At 40.5% G+C, this 20495-nt stretch overlaps 1 protein-coding gene across 3 annotated transcripts in view; it reads left to right on the forward strand.

Moving 5' to 3' along the window:
• The first annotated feature begins 7631 nt into the window (after positions 1 to 7631).
• The window catches only part of USP3 (ubiquitin specific peptidase 3), a 77494-nt gene continuing 64630 nt past the window's right edge, over positions 7632 to 20495 (forward strand). The window contains exon 1 of one of the 3 annotated variants that reach the window (XM_016141104.2): positions 7632 to 7897. In XM_016141104.2, the coding sequence (XP_015996590.1) occupies positions 7807 to 7897 (91 nt within the window). In that variant the 5' untranslated portion in view covers positions 7632 to 7806. Of the gene's footprint in view, positions 7898 to 12291; positions 13752 to 20495 lie in introns of those variants that run through there. The other 2 variants (XM_016141106.2, XM_016141105.2) reach the window with 2 other exon arrangements.

Genomic DNA, 20495 nt, shown 5'->3' on the forward strand with positions numbered 1-20495 from the left:
CTCACTGGCTTGAGTCAGGAGGTTTTATAGTATGGTGGGACCTATTATATTAATTGCTGCATTCAATGCTTTTCCCTCTATGGCCATCTCTTTCCCCAATAAAACCAGCTTATACATCCTGAGCACAGGAAAGGCCAAATGAGTTGCATGAGAAAATTCTCCTCTGACTTGGCTTCACACAGACTCTGGCGAGCAAGGAGCACTAAGGTGTCAGGAGCTGACCAGAGAGCTCTGGGAAAGTGCCAGACAAATGCATCACCTTTCTGAGACTAGTGTCCTCCTCTGTGAAACTCCTGACCCGTCCAGTTCTCTAACCATTCTGCCCTAAGGGCTCTTAAGAAGGGTAATTCCATGAAACCTTGCTGCCTCTGGCCTCCACTTCCAGCCCTGGGAGCACCAGTCATTCCACAGGTAACAAAAGGCAAAAAGGGCTCTAAGGCCCTTTCCCTACTTTCCTACCATTGTTCTTTGGATGGTAATAATACTAAAAACCTTCCCCGCAACACCCCTCCCCCATCTGCTGCCAATATATTACTAAGACAGGTACAGCAGAGTTTTCTAGATGATGTAATTATAAAATATGCTTAGAAACTTTGGTGTGATTACATTAATGCATAAATCATGGTTTCTGGTGACTTCATAAAAATGGTTCTGATCATAACACATAAATCTCTGTTTTCTCTTTCCCAAAATAGGTATTTGGCTAAGGGAGACAGAGCAGGGAAGTTACCATTTTGGAAGGAGCTATTATTATTCCTATTTCATAGATGCGGCTCAGGAGAGGTCAAGCTGCTGGTCTATGGTCACACAGCAAACCAGTCGCAGAAACAGGCCCCCATCCGGATAATACCCAAATCCCTGATTCTTTCCAATGCATCAGGCACCTCACAGAAGGATCTGGGACTATAAAAATCTATGTTTTGGATGTTTGAAACATTCATTTTCTGGTTAGCTGAATATTCCAGATAGCAAAATTGTCAGGTCAGATTAAGGTGGGCAAGGAAGAGGGAAAGGTGGACATGGAGGTTCTGCAAGCCTATGATTCTTTTCCTTAATAAAAATTCTACATCTTAAAGTATATGACAAGTATCTCTCTCTCAGTGGGTTGTAAGCACCTCAAGGTTACAGTCTCAAGAGTCTGGTCATGATTAAGGCAGGGGAGTCAGATCTACATTCTAATTACTGTCTATTTGTTTTTTGGTAGGTGGGCACCATGGTTTTAATCTGCATTGCTCAGATGACTAATGCTGTCAAACATCTTATAAATGTTTAATAATGGTTTGGTGCTTTTCTTTGTCTTATCTCTTAAACTTTCTGCATCTTTGCACCCTCATATCTTCTCCCAGGACCTGGCAAAGTGCAACCCTGAAAGATGCCAGAGTCCTGAGGACCAGATTTCTCTGTGTTGGCAGTTCTCTGTTACACAGTCAACAGCCCTTCACTGTCTCTCTCTTGTGCTTATCTTTCCAACCTCATGTCTAAGCTTTTCATCTCCTTGCACATGGCTTTCTAGCCAGACTGGCAATCTCAGATCCTCTCCAAGGCTCTGAGCCTTTGCAGATACAATTCCCTCTTCTTAGGATACTGTCCCCCTCCTCCTATCCCACTTTACCTGACTAACTCTTAGGTATTAATCAAGTCTCAGGTCATATGTCATTTCCTCCAGGAAGCCCTGCCTGATGCTTCCCCTACCCCCACCCACCAGCCTGGGTTAGTTGCCCCTTGTTTGTGGCTAAGCAACATCCTGTACTTCCCCTCCTAGCACTTATCATACTGTGTTGCAATTGCCTATTTGTTGGTCTGTTTCTCTTGCTCTTTCCTCAACCTTTTGAGGATGAGACTTTGTGTTGCTCATTTTTATAATCCATGAGTCCTTAGCATCAGTGATATTTGCCGAATAAATTATCTGGCCCACATCCCTTTAAAGGAACAAAAATTTAATCCTCTGTGCCAGCTATACTAGTATCAACGATTTCAGGCCATTATCCTCCATCTCCCACAGCAATCCTGTTTGATAAGTTCTCAAGAAAATGAACATTTATTGAGGGTCAAGTGTATGCCAAGACCAGGATAGGCCCTTTACATGTGACCCTGGTTTCACAATGAAAAAGCTTAAAGCCCTACTTCTAGACAGCACTTCAAAATTCAGAGGCTCTGATGTCCAATCAGGCAACAAATAAGCAAGGGGAAAGGAGTGATATTACAATGCTTTCCATCTCAACAGTGGCAAAAAGATGTCAATAGAGGAGGAACCCACATAACACCAAGCTCTAAGTCCTTATGTCTTCAGTGCCTGGCATGTGTCAAGAGCACGGATAAGATTGGTTGAATAAGCGAACAAATCTTTAAAGAGAGAACACAGAAAGGGGAGACTGAAAGCCTAGAAAACTTATATTTCTTTCTGGACCTGACCTAATCTATTTCCCCCATTTCCTGGACACTGAAGTATTTTGTCTTGGGCAGCTGCAGAGTGTCAGCCAAGGCTGATCCTTGTGATTTTTGCTCAGACTGCATTGACTAAAACTGGCTACACCTAGCTACAAAGAAGATGAGAAATTTCTAGTGAATCCAGGAGGAAAAGGAAACAAACGTGGAGTGAAAAGTTAGCAGTCTTTGCTACATGGTACAAGAGCCTTCTTGCTTTTGCCAGTGACACTGGGTGGCCATGAGCTATCACAGGATCACTGAATGCTCACTCTAGAAAGGCCTGTAGCGATTACTTAGTTCAACCCCCTGATTTTATAATGGGAGCCTGGGGCCCAGCGTAAGAACTCACTCTTTCGCTGTCGGAGTTGTTTGGTGCTAGGCCTACAGCGTTTTGCTTAATTGGTCAGTGCTTTATCTGCAAAGTGGGTCTTTAACCAAGAGAACCTTCTCATCTCCTTCATAAAAGTGCTGTGAAGTTCACATTTCAATGACAAAGAAACATTAAAACAAATACAAATTAAGATGCTGATGATAGGATTGTTACAATGGTACAAGACCTAACTAATTCTGCTGTTACTCAGAAAGCTCTTCTGTGTCTTGTGGTCCCTAAGAATATTCATTATTAGGAATTTCAGCTACTCCCATATAATACTGCCGAATCATTTAGCTGACCATGTGTTTGAGGGGTGAACATCTACCACCTTTAATGAAAAACCAAGTACTAATTGTGTACATTTGTGCAATTATCTAACCTTTTTTGAGCTTTAATTCTTTTCATCAGTAAAATGAAGATGATAATACTCATATCTCAGGTTTGTTGTGGGCATTAATGAAGAAATGAAAATCACTTATTAAAGTATCTGGCACCTAGTTGGGACTCAAATGTAAGTTTTCATTCTTACTCTTACATAGTTGAGGTCCTTTCTGGGAATACCTAGGGGACCATTACACTTAATGATTGATGTAATCACTCAAAAGGGAGCACTTCCAACATTTAATCAACAAATATAATCTTATTAAAATATCTATAATTGCTGAACTAGGTGCCAAAGATCCACAGATACAAACAAAAGCCTCTGTTTCCCAAGAGAGACTGAAAGGCAAACAGAAAATAACAGCACCATGTGACAAGCTGCAAGGACAAAATGGGGTGTGGGAAGGGGAAGGCTTAGATGTCTACTTGAGTGAATGATGGAAGGCTTCTCTAAGGAGGCTATAAACTTCATCGGGGAGGAGTAGAAGCTGGCTTGGCAGAAGGGAAAAAGAGGTGGGGGCAAGACAGAGTGTGAGGAAGCACTTTTTCTGTAATAAAAGAAGTATCGCTGTACCACTGGAACAGTTAAAAAAAAGAAGAAGAAGAAGAGCTTTAGCAAAAGAGAAGGGTGACTGATGACAGTGGAGTTCTAACTGATTTTATCTTGCCAGAGGTGGGGAGCCACTGAAGAATTTTTGGCAGAAAGGTAATGTGAAAGGGATGAATGGAAAGAAGTGGGAAAATGACACCTCGGTATTACTGAGTGCACAAGTGGTGGCTGGCTGGCCGAAGCCCACATTCACCCGCTTGGTTCACGCAGTCATTCAACAAATAGTTACTCAGGGCCTGCCATGTTCCAGGCTGAATTCCAGGAGCTGGAAAGCAGGCAATAAACAGGACTGGCAAGGTTTCTGTTCCGATGGAGGAGACCGACAATAGATAAACAAGTAAACAGGCAAGGGACTATCAAATAAATGCTGCTTGGAAAATTAAACGAGGTGATAAAAGAGTCCCTGGGAAGCTATTCCTCACTCCCACCACCTCTTTCTGAATACTCACCAAGCCTCCTTTTGATCTAACTTTGATTTCCCTAGGAGGCTTTGCTCTTAGAAAAATCCCTAAGGTAAATAATTAACTTAGCTCTCTGGGTGCTTCCAATAAGTCTTGACTGAGTAGAGTCAGAACTAGTCTTCCTTAGGGCCTGGTCAGCTTGTCATCCTTGCTTCAGGATTACCGTTCTGCCAGAAGTCTTAAGTCTAAGGCTAGGGGAAGGTCACAGCAACCTCAAGACCTTTCCTGATCACGGTTCGTTCCCATGGCAACGTATGCCCCCCTTCCCGCGTCAGCACTCTCCCCCCCCCTCCATCTATATATCTCCTTTAGAAGAGAAACATTTGATGGTGTGATTGAAATTGTTGCGTTTTTCTTCTCTGAAAAATACAAACTTAAAGCTCATCCGCCGCTGCTGGCAGGAGCCCGCTGCCCTCCACCCCCTACCCATGCGTTCCTGGGCTCCTGAGGACTGGCTAGGGAACCCCCGAGGCTGCATGTTCCGGAGCTCCTGAGCAGAAGGCTGGCTCATCAGCACCAGGGCTCACTGGTATGTATGTCATAGCATCTCAGTACCAAAGCGATGTGGGCCAAGAACAAAAAAGTGAACGTTGTATTAAATGTAGCTGAAGAAACGAAAAACTGAAAAAGCAGATTTCCCAATGTGCCCCGTGGTCTTCCTCCATTTGACACATTTATTCACCGCGAGATTCCCCCTCCCAACATATTTTTTTATTATGAAAACTTTCAGACACAGGAAAGTTCCCTGTGTCTTAGGAAAATCTAACTAAAGCCCCAGAAAGGCCTCTTTAATTTTGCCCAGCTTCTTTGCACTGCTTGGTAATCATAGTTTGCCCTCTGGGGACCATAGTAGTCAACGATGACTACATTAGGGTCGCTGCTCAGAGAGGTTTTTATTCTAGCTGGGGAGAACAGATTCTAATAAAAACCTTTCTTCTTTTCTTTAGTTTTTTCTATTTTTATTTTTAGCAGTTTACATCTTACACATTCCTGACGCTATCAAAATCATAAAATCAGAGCTGAAGGAAATTCAGAGATCACCTTTTGAGCAGGGTGGCAAATGTCTGGCATATATTGGTCCACCTCCTAAACTCCTGCCCATGGTAGACATTGCTAATCGATCACTCATTCATTATTGAACACTTTATTTACTGAAATCCTCCACGTTCCACATGTTATATTAGGAATACAGCAGGAAACCAGACAGACTTGTTTGCTATCTTTATGGACCTCCAAGGGGAAGACAGACATTAAACAAATAATTACACGCATGAAAAATGTTTTAAAAAGGCAGAGTATGGGGGCAGACAAGGGCATCACACACCTGAAGGTAACCTGGTGTTGGAGCAGGGTCAGGAAAGGCCTCCCTGAGGAAGCGATGTTTAAGCTGAGGTAGAGAATAAGGAGCTGAGTTTCTGAGAGGGCGGAAAAAAAACACATTACATGCCAGTATGAAAGACGACATGAGTCAGGGCAAGCTCCGTGGCTAAGTGAAGGTTATGAGTACTAAGGGGGGGCGGGTAGATGTCCAAAGGAAAACAGAAGTTGGTCCAGCTAAGACTTGAATAAAGACTGGTTTATAGGAGAGAGCTGCAAGAGCTTGAGCAAAGGTTAGATTTTACTGTTTATCCTCCCCTTTCCTAGGATTTATTCCCTTAACTGCTGTAATTTTAAAAAGCTATAAATTATTAGCTACCTACGCCATAGTGGCAAGTCGAACGAATTCTCACTTCTTCCTTGTGAGACCAATATTATTTCCCTTGCTTTACACATGAGAGAGAGAGAAAAAAAGGAAAAGGCGTGGGAGGACTATAGCTGCACTTTTCCGCAACTCCGTACTGCCATAAAATCCCAAGCCCGAGGTTTGTTCTAACAGCAGCCAATAAAACTTGGAAAGCGACAGAGAGCGTTGACTGAGGAATCAGAAATACTACTGCAGGACAGGGTCAGCACAGATGCCCCAGGTGAGTAGACACCATTAGACAGAAATCGAGTGGTGCAGGAGGTGGGAGGGCGGAGGGGTGTTAGCGGGATGGCGAGGCGTGAGAATTGACTGAGAGGGCATCCCTAAGCTGCCCCAGGACTACACTGTGGGGAGGTGCCCTGCTCTAACCACTACTCAGCCCGGCCCGGTTAATCATTTCCTGACCTTCCTTCCTCCTCTCGCCCTGCCCGCAGGATTGCCACATCCTCCTTCTCCCGCTGCTCGCCTCCTGCCCTTGCTGCTCCTTCGCCGGGTTTTACAAGGAGCCCCAACTTTGAGACAATATTTGTAATAGCCCAGGACGTCCTCAAGGCCGTGCCCCAGAAAGATCGCAGGCTCGCTCGAGTGTAAAGCCTGCTCAAACGGCCCCTTAAGGCTTGCCCTATCCACTTTCTACAAAAAGATCAGAGTCAGGGATCCTATCCCTGCACGCATTAACCAATCGCAGACTCGGTTTCCCCCTTGGTAAAAAAGGGGATTATAACAGCATCTGGCAGAGTGGTGCGGGTTAAATGAGGTATTGCGTGTAAAGTGCCTGGCTAGGAGACAGTAATACGTGTTTAACAAATGTTAGATCCCTTCCCTTTTTATTATCTGATAACCTAGACCTCGTGCTCAACAAACCCGTTAGGGCTATCCCAGTTAAACTTCCTGTGAAGTGTGAGTTATGAAAGTTCGACCACGTGCTCGAGGTAATGCAGATAGATGGTGAGTCACGGTGACAGGGTTTTAACTCAGGTTCGTGGGCACCCCGGCGGGCCCAGCCACGCAGCACCCAAGTGGCTGGCTCAGACCACGTGTTAAGAACCTAGAACCTGATCAGTATTGCACCTGCTGCAGAGAGAAAGAACACTAGATTAGCAGTGTTCTGAGACCTATGAAGCCCTCTGTGCCACTGGGGACCAGACCCTTAACCTCTCTGAGCTTGTGTATAAAATCGGGGCTCTAGTACCTGTCTGCCCGAGTTGTTTTTGTTTTCTTCTTCACATTTTGTGTGGCCAGATTTTCTACCACGCTATAGTGAGACCACGACACACATCGGTCTTCTCTGACTGCAAGGGGTGGCCCGGCCGCAGTAAACGCAACGGACCGTACTGGCGTGTCCTGGCCTGGCTCCCCACCGCTCCCGGGATCCGAGGAAGCCGCGGCCGTCTGGGGCCGCGAAGTTAGTAAAGTCATTTAGGAGTGAAGCCTTACTCTGGGACACCCTCCTGCGAGCGCCAGGACCCCATCCCAAGGGAGCAGACGAGGGCGGAGCTAGGCCTGGGGGCGTGGCCTGCCCAGGGTGGGGCGGGGCCGGCCTGGGAAGACGGAAACCCCAGCCTAGGGGTGGCGGCAGAACCCGGATTCCGGAATTCCACGTTCTCCGGAGCGGGGCTTCTGGAGACGGCGGGCGAGAAAACCCGGCGCCCGGAAGCTTTTGCTTTCTTTGACGCAAGGGCTCGGGACGCAGCCGCCGTCGGCCGAGCGCCCGGCGAGGAGCGACCTCAGACGGAGCCTTGGGAGTCCCTCCGCCCCGACCTCGCCCGGTGCCCGAGCTTCGGTCCTCCGCGCCGCTGTCCTCGTGGCCATGGAGTGTCCGCACCTCAGCTCCAGCGTCTGCATCGCTCCAGACTCAGCCAAGTTCCCCAACGGCTCCCCGTCGTCCTGGTGCTGCAGCGGTGAGTGCGGCCCCAAGCGGCCCTGCCGCGCACCCGAGGCCCCGGTTGCGCTGGGCCTGCCGTCTAGGGGCCGCGAGCGGCCGGCGCGCGGACTCGGCGACGAGTGAGGGCGAGCCGGCCCGGCGGCTGGGGAGGGGTACGCGGTGAGACCGGCGCGGGCGGGCGCGGCGGCGGCTCCTTTGTTTTCCGCGGCCCGACGGTCCGGCCGGCGAAGAGGGCCGCGCGGGGCGGGAGCCCGCCGGGGCCACGAGTGCGTGCGGGCAACGGCGGGCCGGGACCCTGGCCCCGCGGCTCGCGCCCCCTCCCCGCGGTGCGCAGGGGTTATCCTCGCCTGTGTCGCGAAGTCGGAAGCTGTGGGGGCGGTCGCACGTGTGTGTGTGTGTGTGTGTGTGTGTGTGTGTGTGTGTGTATTGGGGGGGCGAGGTTGCGTCCCGTCCTCAGCCGGACGGGAAAAACGCCGGTCTCGGGGTGCAGCTTTGTCTGGGCTGCGGAGCGCGCTAGGGCCCTTCGCTATCTGCTCTGGCCCCGTTTCCTTTCGCTTGTCCTCAGGCTCCAGCAACGCTATCTAGGTGCGTGAGAGCCCCGAGCCCCGAGAAGTGCTCGAACTCGGGCGGCCGATGTCGGCGTCTTTCATCAGCCAGGGAGGGTGAAGTTTGGAGACAAGCTGTAAGCTAAAAACTCGGGAGGCGGATTCAGCAGCTGCTTTGGAGAGGCGGCTCGATTGCCTTTCGGATGTTTGGGGTTGACCGAAATTGCGTTGGGATTTCTAAATTAATGTGCTGTGGAACAGTTAGGTTTATGTAAAGCTTTTGCATTGCTTAAGCAAATCAACTCCTTCTTCAGGGCCCCTTGGAAGCCCCAGTGCCTTATTGTCTGCTCTAGCGACTTAGGATCGCACCGGCCACACTGCTTTGATTACTTCCTGGTAGGGCCCTGGTGCCGCTGCTGGAGTCTTTGTTTATTAGCTTTGAGATGATCAATGGTAGTAGCTTGGGTTGTAGTGTAAAATTTGAATGATCCACTTCAAAAATCTTAAGTTCATTTGAAGGAACATAGGGAAACAGCAATGGTACGATTTAGCTGTGTGACATTTCTCGTTGTCGGCTGGAGCTGGGATGATAGTTTAGAAAATGCCTTAACACTTTCGACAGGTTAGTTCTTGAATGGTGATTATATCCTTGGAGAAAAACATAGGTAACACCACAAAGAAAAATGTACTCCAGGATAAGGAATAGAAATAACTGCGGTTTCCTGGAGTTCTCAGAGGTTTGACGCTTTGTTTGCCTTTGTAAAGTCATTTTTTCAGCATGAAGCCTTTAGATTAACCGGTTAATTGGTTTTACAGTGCAGTATTGCAGTTCGTTTGTGAGGATGCAGAAACTTAAATTAGCTATTCCCTATGAATGTATCTTTCACAGTAAATGTTGAGTTTGGAACAACAAATAAGGTGTGTCAAATTGCTTTACAAATTGGTTGGTGGCGCATTAGCTATAATTGCAGCTATAGCTGTGGTGCAATAGCTGTAACTTTTAATTTTTTTTTTTCCAAACTAGATTTGGGGGGGAAAAAATGACCAAAGTAAACACAAGGAAAAGCAGACCTCATGAGGAATGATGAAATTACTCTTGGTCATCTGTAGTAAACTACAGGGATAAAAGCGAACGATGAGCACACTTCTGTTTTTTTTTTTTTTCCTGGTAAAATCACATCAAATTTTAAAATAGTCTCACTACTAGGCACATGCATCTGAAAGAAGGAAGAGTTTTTGCAAGTGGCAGATACCCTGTTGTGAGTCAGTCTTGCAGTCAAGGAGTCCACTTAACTGTGGAAAAGAGATGCAGAAAATTGAGAATATCTTGAGGAACTTAAGTTAAAATAAGGTATAATGAAGAGACTTGTGCTGATAACAAGAACAAACTAGTATGTCTAGCCCCAAGGGAGGGATGATTTCTGGCCAGGGGTAGGTTGGGATCTTTGCATCTTGCAACAGTTTGTCTCTGACTTTCCTCTGCCAGGGTGATTCTAGTTATGAGCTTGGATTTGTAGAACCAATAAAGCTAGTTTCACAACTTTATATGTTTTTTCTTCTGTCCATATTCTGTGATTTGAACCCTCTTCATGAGGGCCTCCCATTTTAACCTGTTGGCATTCATTCATTCATTGATATAATCTAGTGTTATTGTATTGAACTTGATCTTGTCCTTGCCTGCCTGTTGTTCCAGTGATTAAATGATTAGTAAATCTGTGAGTCCTTAAGGAATTCATCATCTTGGAGCATTATAGCATTATGTATCCTGCTATTTATTCTCCAATACTCTTGAATTTCTTTTCTCCCTGTCCCTCTCTCTCCCCCTCCCTTCCCTCCCTCCCCTCCCTCCCCTCTCCCCCTCCCCCCTCTCTCCCCCCTTTTCTCCCCCCCTCTCCCACGCTCTCCCTCTCTCTTTCTCTTTCTCCCTTCCCCCCACCCTCTCCCTCCTCTTGTTTGTAGGGAACCAAAAGGGTAGCCAATGTGTTGAATAATGCTGTGACTGGTTATTGAGTCTGATTACGTTCTTATTAAGGAGCTAAAAATCCCTGTTTTGGCACTGGGACAATAAAAGTCATGCCGTTGTCCTATTTTCTTTGCAGTTACACCACAGTGAAACAGCCTTAAGGCAGTCAAGCAAATTACAAAAGACAAACACCCTAGGTTCTACTAGCCAGCAGTACATCCTTTGACAAGTAGTTCTGTTCCTTTAAGCATCAGTTCCATTATGTCATCTGTAAAAAGGGATAATACTTCACAGGTTGCTGATAGGATGTACAAGGTAATTTTTGTGAAAAATGTTGAGAAACTCATATACATACTTCAAGTAATAGGAGGTGTTACAGGTCAGAATGTCTTTATAAAGAGGACTCTGAATACTTAAATATCTAAAGCCCCTTAAATAGGGCCTAGGACAGGCTGGCTTTATGCTGAATTATGCTTTACAAGGAGATATATTACTCAACAAGATTAGGGGTTGTAAGAAGTAATTATACTTCGGAATTAACATGAGCTTCTTACATATGGAAGGCACTGTATGTTAGGTTGTGTAATTGTATACTACAGTGGTTGTCAGACTTTTTGTTCTCAGGACCCTTTTACACTTAAAAATTATTGAGACACCAAAGAGCCTTTGTTTGTATGGATTTTATCTATTAATATCTGCTGTACTGGCTATTAAAATAGAAAAAAAAATAAATATGTATTTATTAAAACAACAATATTAAATGCATTACCAGTTATCATATATAATAGTTTATGTAAAATAACTATCTTTTCGAAACAAAATTTAGTGAGAAGAGTGGTATTATTTTATATTTTTGCAACTCTGGCTTAGTAGAAGATAGCTGTATTTTCATATCTGCTTTTGCATTCAGTCTCTTGATATATCACATATCATGTAGCCTCTGGAAAGTTCCACTGCAAGCTTGTGAGAGAATAAGGATATAAAATAAAATACTATATTATTTATGAAAATAGTTTGATCTCACATACCCCCTGAAAGGGTCTTGGAAACTCTCAGAGGTCCAGGCTCACACTTCTAAGAACCCACTGGTATATAACAATAGTAACAGTTAAAGACACCTGTTCTTATCAAAACAGCTTTAAAGTATTAGAGAAATCCTTAAGGCTAGCAACATTTAAGTCTTTGTGGAGGCTTACAGAGTTTTTGAAATATATTAGCTGGGCAACAGATCATGGGATCCAGTAGTTCTTTGCTTTAAAAAAAAAAAACAACTAATCTAGTTGAGGAGAGACAGGAAGCTAACTGGTTAGAAGATAAATCCATGTTGTGGTTTAAGGTAAATGTTGAAAATAACAATCTCCTAATAAGGTAAAAGCTGATTTATGTCTAATCTTTGCTAAAGGCATTCTCATTTTAAATGAAAAAGTTTTAAATAAAACTAGGACATTCTCCCAAGCTTGTTGTTATGTGCACATACCAGATGTTATTTTCAGAAGCTGGAGACTTGGGCATTTCTCGTTTCTGTGGGTAAAAGAGTTGAATCAGTGGCAAAATCTGGGGGCGGGGGGGAAGGAAGGGGAAGACCAAATTGTTCAAAAAGATTCCCTAAACACAACCATTTTAATAACTAAGGAGGGCATTTAATAACTAAGAAAGACTATTTGGACTTAAGGGGTTTGGGTTAAATAGCCAGTTAAATTGAAAATATTTTAATAGTGCAGGCATGAGAAATTTCCGATTAATTCTTCAAAGAGTCAAGCATGCCTCTTTAAGTTTTGAGTACACACACATTACCCCAAGAAAAGTAAGCATAGATAAGTAAATGTTCTGCGATTTTGGATGGGTATTGGAGCTGAACGTCCCCCCCCCCTCCCCCCCGCCTCCTTAACAATCCATTTAGTAGGATTAGGTACTGATTATTGAGTTCCTGTCAGCGGTAAGAAATAAATTTGTAGTTTGCGAAAAGGTGAGAAACAGCCTTGATGGAGTGATGTTATTATTTTGTATCATATTTCTCTCACAACCTACCTCTAAAGAGGACTCTTGTATGCCTGGTAGACTAAATTTTCTAGATAGGATCAGTCATTTTTCATTAAGTCATATGCATTTACTGCTTTTTAGTAACACTCTATGAAGTATGCACTAAGTGCCTAACACATAATAAGATGCCCAGCAAATATTTACTTAATGAATGAAGAAACTTTCTCCATTTAGATCGAGGCTGGAATAGTCTTTAACTTTATGTTGAAAATAAATGCAAATTAAGTGAACTTCCTCCCAGAATTCTTTCACCAGTCTTCGTTCTCAGTATTTTAGTCTGTAAACTTTGGATTATGAGCACATGACCATCTACAGGGTTATTAGCACAGTGAATTTGTATTCTTTTGACATTGTGTGTTTACAAATGGGCAGGTGGATGTTGTAGTAAATGTGGATGAGGCAGTTAAAAATCAGTAGACAGGTGATACTTTTTTCACATTAATTCTGAAGACTAATATTTTAATTTTATCACTTTTCTGAAGAATTTCAACTTTTGGTGTAATATTTATAAACTCGAGTCAAATGTGATTGTCTTTCTAGTTTTTCTGGCAGTATTCTGCCCATTCCACTCCCTATAACCTTAAAGCAACCTCACCATATTTCCACAGTTTCTAAATAATTGGAGGTAGATATGAAAGAGCTGGAATTTAGAATGTGCTCCATGTGTTTGAAGAGGCTGCAGTCTAGGGATTGAGTTTGATATTTTGCTGTTGTGGAAACGTTTTGACATGTTGACTAAAAGTTATTTTCTAAATAGTGTTCTTAGTATACACACTATCCTTCATGGCCTAAACAGAAGAGAGGATGGAGTTGAGGAGAGAATCTGAACTTTGTTCAGTTTCCCATTATTCATTTATTCTCAAACTTTCCTTCTCATCATTCTTTTGCTTTTATAGCATTAGCCTTAGGTTCTTATAACATTCTACTTTTTCCTTTGTTGAAATTTATACAATTTCCTTCTTTACTGGCATATAATAAATTAATTTTGGATCCTTCAAATTAGATTTAGAGATACTTACGTTTTTATAGTATTTGTAGCTCAGTAAGCAGAACAGTGAGTAATTTAGTTTGTAGCTCAGTGAGTAATTTAAATTCCTGTTTTAAAATTTAATTGAGTCTTCCATCAGGGAGTAATTTACATGTACATTTCCTCCAAACCTGTTTTGTTTTTTTTTTTTTAAAGCTTTCCCCCCCTTCTTATGCTATTTTATATATTTTTCTTTCATTGAAAAAAACACATCGGTCTCCTTTGATTAAGCTGCAGTTTCTGACCTGCCTGTCTATGGGTTTTATGTTCAACCTGAGCATCGGACAAGACTTGGGTAGGTATTTTATCGGTGTTCGAAGTGGAAAAATATGTAGGGTTTAATATATTTTGTGTTTTATGTTTATTCATAGCTCCTTTGGATGTGAGGGCAACTGCATTCTAGGTGTTTTAATAGGGCTTTCCTGGACAGATGGCTTAGAAGGAAGTACTTAGAAGCTCAGCAGGGACTAGTACTTTTTGGATGGTGTATTTGTGATGAAGCTTACCTTGATTGACAGTTTAGAATGCTGAAAATAGCACTAACAACATAACAGCTTGTTCATCTTACCTAGAACTGTTTTGTGCCAAGTCCTCTCAAGAAGCTTTGCGAGTTGTAATAGTCTGTAGGTAAGAGTAGGTAGCTTTCAGAATGAAAGGAAATTTCCCTAAAAATTGTTCTTTGCAATTATATCCTGAAATCTTTTGGGGTTGTTGAATGAACTCTGGTTTAGAAGCTTGTAAATAGAGATAATCTTTTAACCGCTGTGAGTCTGCAGATGTTAGTATCTATAGTAATTCCAGATGTTTTCTCATCTATTAGTTTTACTGAGTAGGAGGAGAACTGAGAACAACATGAAGTAACTTCAAAGCAGTTTGCTAACATTTAACCCTGACTAATTTAATTAACTACTCATCCTTGTAGTTTTTCCTGTTTTATAGATTGTGAAACTGAGACATTAAAAGTTGCTTAAGATGCTTAGTGGGGGAGGAGGGCAGGGTAGAGAGAACCCAAAGCTTAAATTCAAATACCATTCAAACCATACTTTTAATTTGTCTTTTTAAGAGCAGGGTCTTTATTTTGTCATCCAGTATAACTTAATGCTTGATAATTTAAGTGTCTGGAAATATATTTGAAATCATCCCTTTGAAGATTCTTGACGTGAAAGTACATTTTAAATTTCACATTTGAAAATAATTTATTTTAAAATTCTGTATTTGACTAGCTTTTCTTCCTCTTGTTTATTGATTAAAGTGCAGGCAAATTGGGAACAGATTGGTAATAGAATTAAAAGAGAACTGCTGTTTTTGAATATCTTTGTTACATTTCAGATCTAATTTTCTTTCATAGGCTATTCACATTAGTTTAGGTATAATAAACTAGCCTTCTCAATATAGCTATGGGTAAAAATGCTGTTAGTTTTTGGCTATTTTAAAAATATGTTTCTGTTCTTGAAGTTACCCCATCCTGTTTTCCCATTTTGTTTCTTGTAGAGGAGATTTTTCTTGGAGGTGGCCTGTTGTGTGTGTGGTGGGGAGCTGGGGGAGTGGGGGGTGGGGGGATTTCTAAGATACCGAATTTAGCTTTTGCCTCTGGTAGTTGAGAGGTTATTGGAATCTTTGCTTTTAGGCAATGTACTTTGTTGGTTCCATTTAGTTATATTCTAAGATTTTCCAATTGAATTTCTTGTAAAAGTTAATTATAGTCTTTAGACTTCAGAGTTTAAAATACATTTTTCTTAAGATATACTGAAAAGTAGGTATATGTGTGCTATTTACAGATGTATAAAATGAAGATGAGCTTAGAGAGGCAATTTCAGATTTTGAAAACTATTGTAATTAAACTTGGACATTGAAAAGTGAAGTTTATAGGTGTATTGGTGTTTATGTTAGCTAAATGCTTCACAGTTAATAAAATGCTAGCTAATTAAGTTTTGAGACCTTTTTGAGGAGGGAATTGAGAGTTTATTTTTAAGATGAGCCCGCTTGTATCTTTGAAAAGATATAACTAGGCGGATTTTTTCTGGAGACTGTACTCTGCTTTAGGATTAAAGAGCTCTATCACTGGGCTGTTTTCCATTTTGGATAGGTGTTCTGTCCTGATATTTTTCTTTGTTTGAGCTGGGTTTAAGACAGCCTTGTAGAAATCTGCTTGCCTGTTTTATTCTTGACCCACCAAGAAGTCTCTTATTTCATGGACTGTTCTTGTACTGTCTAATCACTAGGAAGAGCAGGCTAGTGATTAACTGCTCTTCCTTTGGGTTTAATTTAACTGATTATGAGGTGGTACACTTATCATTTTAGCTGCTTTAGATCTTTGTCTTTACTGACCATGCTCAAGTTTTCTTTTTTAAATAATAGATTATTGTCCATTTCTTTGTTTTGAGATGGCACTCTCTTGATCAGAGTTTTGAAGATAATGCTGAAATTTCTAGGAAACAGATTTTTGTGATAGAATATTTCCCTGGGATAATTGATGGAAAACATGTTAGAGAAATGATCTGACATAGTATTTTTAAATAAGAACTTATATATAATTTAGAAACACTGACCAACATATATTATTGATTCATATATATGCACATATATGTTTCATTGTCATACAGTAAAATTTCCTTTGGCTTCATGAACGCTAGTTTCCACCTGAATTATTTTGAATGTTACTAGATGTGTTAACATTGAGAAATTGCTCTGTAGCAACTAAGGACTCAAGCTTCACCTTATGTGTATGAAGTAGGTGTCCGAGCTCAACATTTCACGCTATGAGAATTTAATTCTGAGAGCCTAACTGCATCAGTTTCATTTCAATTATTTCAAGTGTTTTGTTTGTGTATAGTGTTTTTAGAGCCTCATTTAAAAATATTTTTTCAGGCTTTTTTTTTTCTTTGAATAATTAATGGAGATTCTTGAGAAAATGTGGGTCAGATTTTAAAATTGACCCTATTAGTTATAAAAAAATTATTCCAACTCTTGGTTTTGGAGTTTGTAGGTGCCTGTTTTCTATATTATTGGGTATCTAGCCCTTTAAGCAGAATGTAAGTCTGTCCAGTTTACATATATATTTTTTCAACTTCTTCATAAATAATCCCATTAATTTTAAAAGAATAATTTCCCAGAACACCAGTACAAACACATGTGGTAATTTTCTCCCCACTTTGCACTTGAACACTAACCTTTATTATATAACCATAAAAAACCAGGAAGAGAATTGTACAATGCAGATATTAAACCTATTGTTCCCTGAGTAAAGTCTTTGATAATAAGTCCCTAAATCTCTTAATTATGTTATTTTTTTATAGGTGGGAGTACTTCCTACAAAATATGTATATATACATATAAGACTCTTATAATGCATACACTTGCTATTGTTTTGAAATAATAGTTGTATGGTGTTTACATTTATGACTTGATTCATTTCTTTTGAAGATCTCACTATTGTTTAACCATGGATTTGCTTACTCAGGTTGTTGGCAAAATCATGGAATTGCATCAAATCTTGCTCTGTTAAATAATTGGAAGTATTGGATGCCGGAATTTTTGTTAAGTGATTCGTGGCTTTTGTATTCATTTTTCATATAATCAGCTTCAAAGAGGAAGTTATTTTTGGAACAGTACAAAGTCCTGGTAATTTTTCTGTAGTTATTTGTGTCTGGTTGTCCAAAGGCAAAATCAGCCATTTTTTACTCCCATTTAGTAATCTGCTTTGGTTTTGGTAATTTTAATCTTTTTCCCCACTACCCTTTCCCCTCATTTGGAGAGAAGGGCACAGTTCCAGTATTTAGTTGAAAACTGGTAGAATCATAGATACAGCATAATAGCCTCATTAGGTATTTTTCACCAAACTAGATCTAAACAAGGCCGAGTTTGTAATAGAATGAATAACAGCAAATTCGTTTAGTGCATTACAGTTTTTGAGAATATATAGTTTCACATACATTGTTTCTATATGTTTTCATTCGAAGTTGAAAACTGATTTCAGAAACTGATTTCAGAAATCTGTTTCAAAATAGAGTAAAAAGCTTCAGCCAGTGAGGAGACCAGTCTTATGGATCAGAATTTGCCTCTGTGTGGGAATCAGCAGGACCAGATGCCCTCTTTTTTCTGGCTCTGTAGGTGTCTGGATCTTTAACATATAGATGACAAATTTTGAAATTACATTTTCTGGTAGAGGACATATACCATTAGCTCTGCAAATTAGCCTTGAGTATATAGAGAATTTAGTGGATGCCTGGCCCCAAATGATAAACTGCTGTTGTAATTTTTATGCCATGTAATAGGTTTTAGACTCACTTTTTAAAAGTGAAAAGTAGTTTGGAAAATTTCGTGAATTGATATGATTATTAAATCAATTTACCTTTTAAAGGTTAATTCATGCTTCCAAAAAATAATACATAATACACAGTTGTCATAGTATCAAAGGTTTAAAATAGAACAGTAATCTCTCTCCCTTCCACCCTCAATCCTGCTGTCCACAGACAACAACTTTAAGCCCTGTTTAGCTTTCTCTCTCATATTTACCGGCATACTTCTGAGTAATGCACTGTTGTTTCTTAATTTATCAATTTTAGGTATTATCTCTTGAAATCTCGCTATGGTAAATGAGGACATTCATGTTTGCACCAACTTTCCTTCTGCCCCTCTTTTCATTTCTCAATATAATTAAATTACAAGTTTTGGTTGATAACATGATTACTTTTTCTTTCTTGTCCACATTTTACTTTCTTTGAGTAAATAATCACCTTTAAAAAATTTTGTTTAGTTTACCTTCTACACATTTTCTCCCAAGTATAGCTGTAAATATGTCATTTGTCTTATGAATATCATTTTCCAAGCACTTAAGCAGTTAAATAATCTCTTAGCACTGTTTTTTTCTGATAACCTTCCCAAGAACCCTCTTGCTCTCAATTGAACTAATTGTTCTCTAGGCCTACTGGACCGTTTTTATCCTTTGATTTTCTTGCTGTTCCCTTGTATTAGATCTCCCATGTCCTGGATCTCATGTCTTTCTCTTTCTTGGTTTCTTAAGCTGTTTTGCTGGAGCATATCATCTAGTTCCCTTCTCATGGGAGGCAAATTTTTGACCCCATGCAAGTCTGACACTTTTATTCTTCCTTTATACTTGATTGATTGACTGATTGACTTACTATAGACAATTAGAGAAGATTTTTCTCTTGGAGTTATGAAAGCATCGTTCTTTTGTTTTTAGGCTAATAGTGTTGCTGTTGGGCAACCTAAAACCTTTTTTGATTACTATTCTTCCTGGAAGTTTTTAGTATATTATTTTTATCCGTGGTGTTCTGAAATTTCAAAATGATGTATTTGGCATGAATATTTTTTATTTTATTGTGATAGGTGCTCAAGGGACCTTTCAATCCATACATTTGATTAGCACACTCATCCTCTCATACTTTTAAATCTCCTAATTTGCACTTTTTTTTTTTTTTCCTGGAACACCTATAAATTGAATGTTGGATATTCTGGGTAGAACCTATAATTTTCTTTTTATTTCTTTGCCTTTTGGTTCTAGTACCTGAGCTAGTTCCTTTTTTGTTTTTTCTTCCACTTTATTGAATTTTGATAATCATATTTTAAATTTTAAGAGCTCTTTCTCATTTTTCTAAGCATTGCTTTTTAATACATTCTGTTGCTATTGTTTTACAGTATCTTCTCTTACTACTCCAGGGTTTTTTAGTTTCTTTTGAAGTTTTTCTGTGCTCTTTGCATTTTTTCTGTTTCTACAGCAGACTTCACTGTGAGGTCGGGGAGCAAGCCACCTTGGAGAAGATACTCAAGATGTGTGTATGGAGACTATTTCTAGCACCATTTAGTTTTTCAGTCTTTCCTCTGGCCACTGATATTCTGACATCAGGGTGCAGGAAGTTCCATGGGTAGGAATTAGGCTGTAAGAAACAGCCCTTAGACCCCTTATTTTTAGTCTAATTCCTACCCTTGTCTGCTGTGCCAGATGTCCCTGAACCCAGAGCCACCTCCTTTCTGCATTCTTCTCTGCTGGCCCTTAGGTTATAGTTTCCTTTGTATTACTAAGATTGTTACTGCTCTTATAACTTCTTCCTGACTTCCAAAAACATGAAATCTTTTGTCTGCTTTGGTCGCCTCACATATTATCTTTATCCTTGTGAATTAATATCTACTTAATTACTTTATTGTTATTTTAGTGGAATGTCAGGAGGGAAAGATAAGAGAAGTTGGTCTGCCATGTTCAATTTGGTGTCTGTTTTTAAATGAAATATTTTCAATCCAGTTTTTAGAGCAAAATGCTTGCCCTATCAGAACTGGGTCTCATTAGTTGTCATTGAGAAAGTTAAGTCACTGAAACTGAAATTTTGCATTACTCTATTTGAGTAAAGTTTAAACTCAGATTTACCTTCTGTGATGAACAGCAAAATATTATTGCTATTATCAGAGTCAGTACAAACAGTAAGGTAAGCCAGAGGGTTTGACTCTGCCTGGGAAGCTAAATCACAAGCCAGACTTGGATATATAAAATAAACAGTTATAAATTCATTTGGACTACTGCAGTTAATCTCTTGTAATATTTTTACTGGATTGGTTCATTATCCATCAATAGAGGGAAATTAATGCCAATTTTATAGGACTCTTTGGCTCTGCACATTGGTAATTTAAACTTCCCCCTTGTGTTTTAGTAAAAAAATAAAAAATTACGTTCTTAATTAGAAGTAAACAATAAAATTTATAAATCTCAAAATTCCTTTTTATTTTGCTATAGTAATTTCACACTTAAAGAAATCTTGCTAAGAACAGTACAAAGAACTCTGTTCTTTATGTAGATTCACCAGTGGTTAACATTTTGCTCCACTTGTGTTATCATTTATGTATGCACCTTCTGTTTTTATATCTCCCCCCCTCCCCCCCCAAGTAATTTGCAGACATAATGCTTCTTTATCCATAAATACTTTTCCCCCAAGAACAAGGACTTTCTTTTCAATGAGCACAGGATATTGATGTTGGTCAAAATCAGAACATTCAATACCGATCCAATAGTATTATCTAGAACATATTC

The sequence above is a fragment of the Rousettus aegyptiacus genome, unplaced genomic scaffold (assembly GCF_014176215.1).
Source record: "Rousettus aegyptiacus isolate mRouAeg1 unplaced genomic scaffold, mRouAeg1.p scaffold_m13_p_3, whole genome shotgun sequence".
Taxonomy (NCBI): Eukaryota; Metazoa; Chordata; class Mammalia; order Chiroptera; family Pteropodidae; genus Rousettus; species Rousettus aegyptiacus.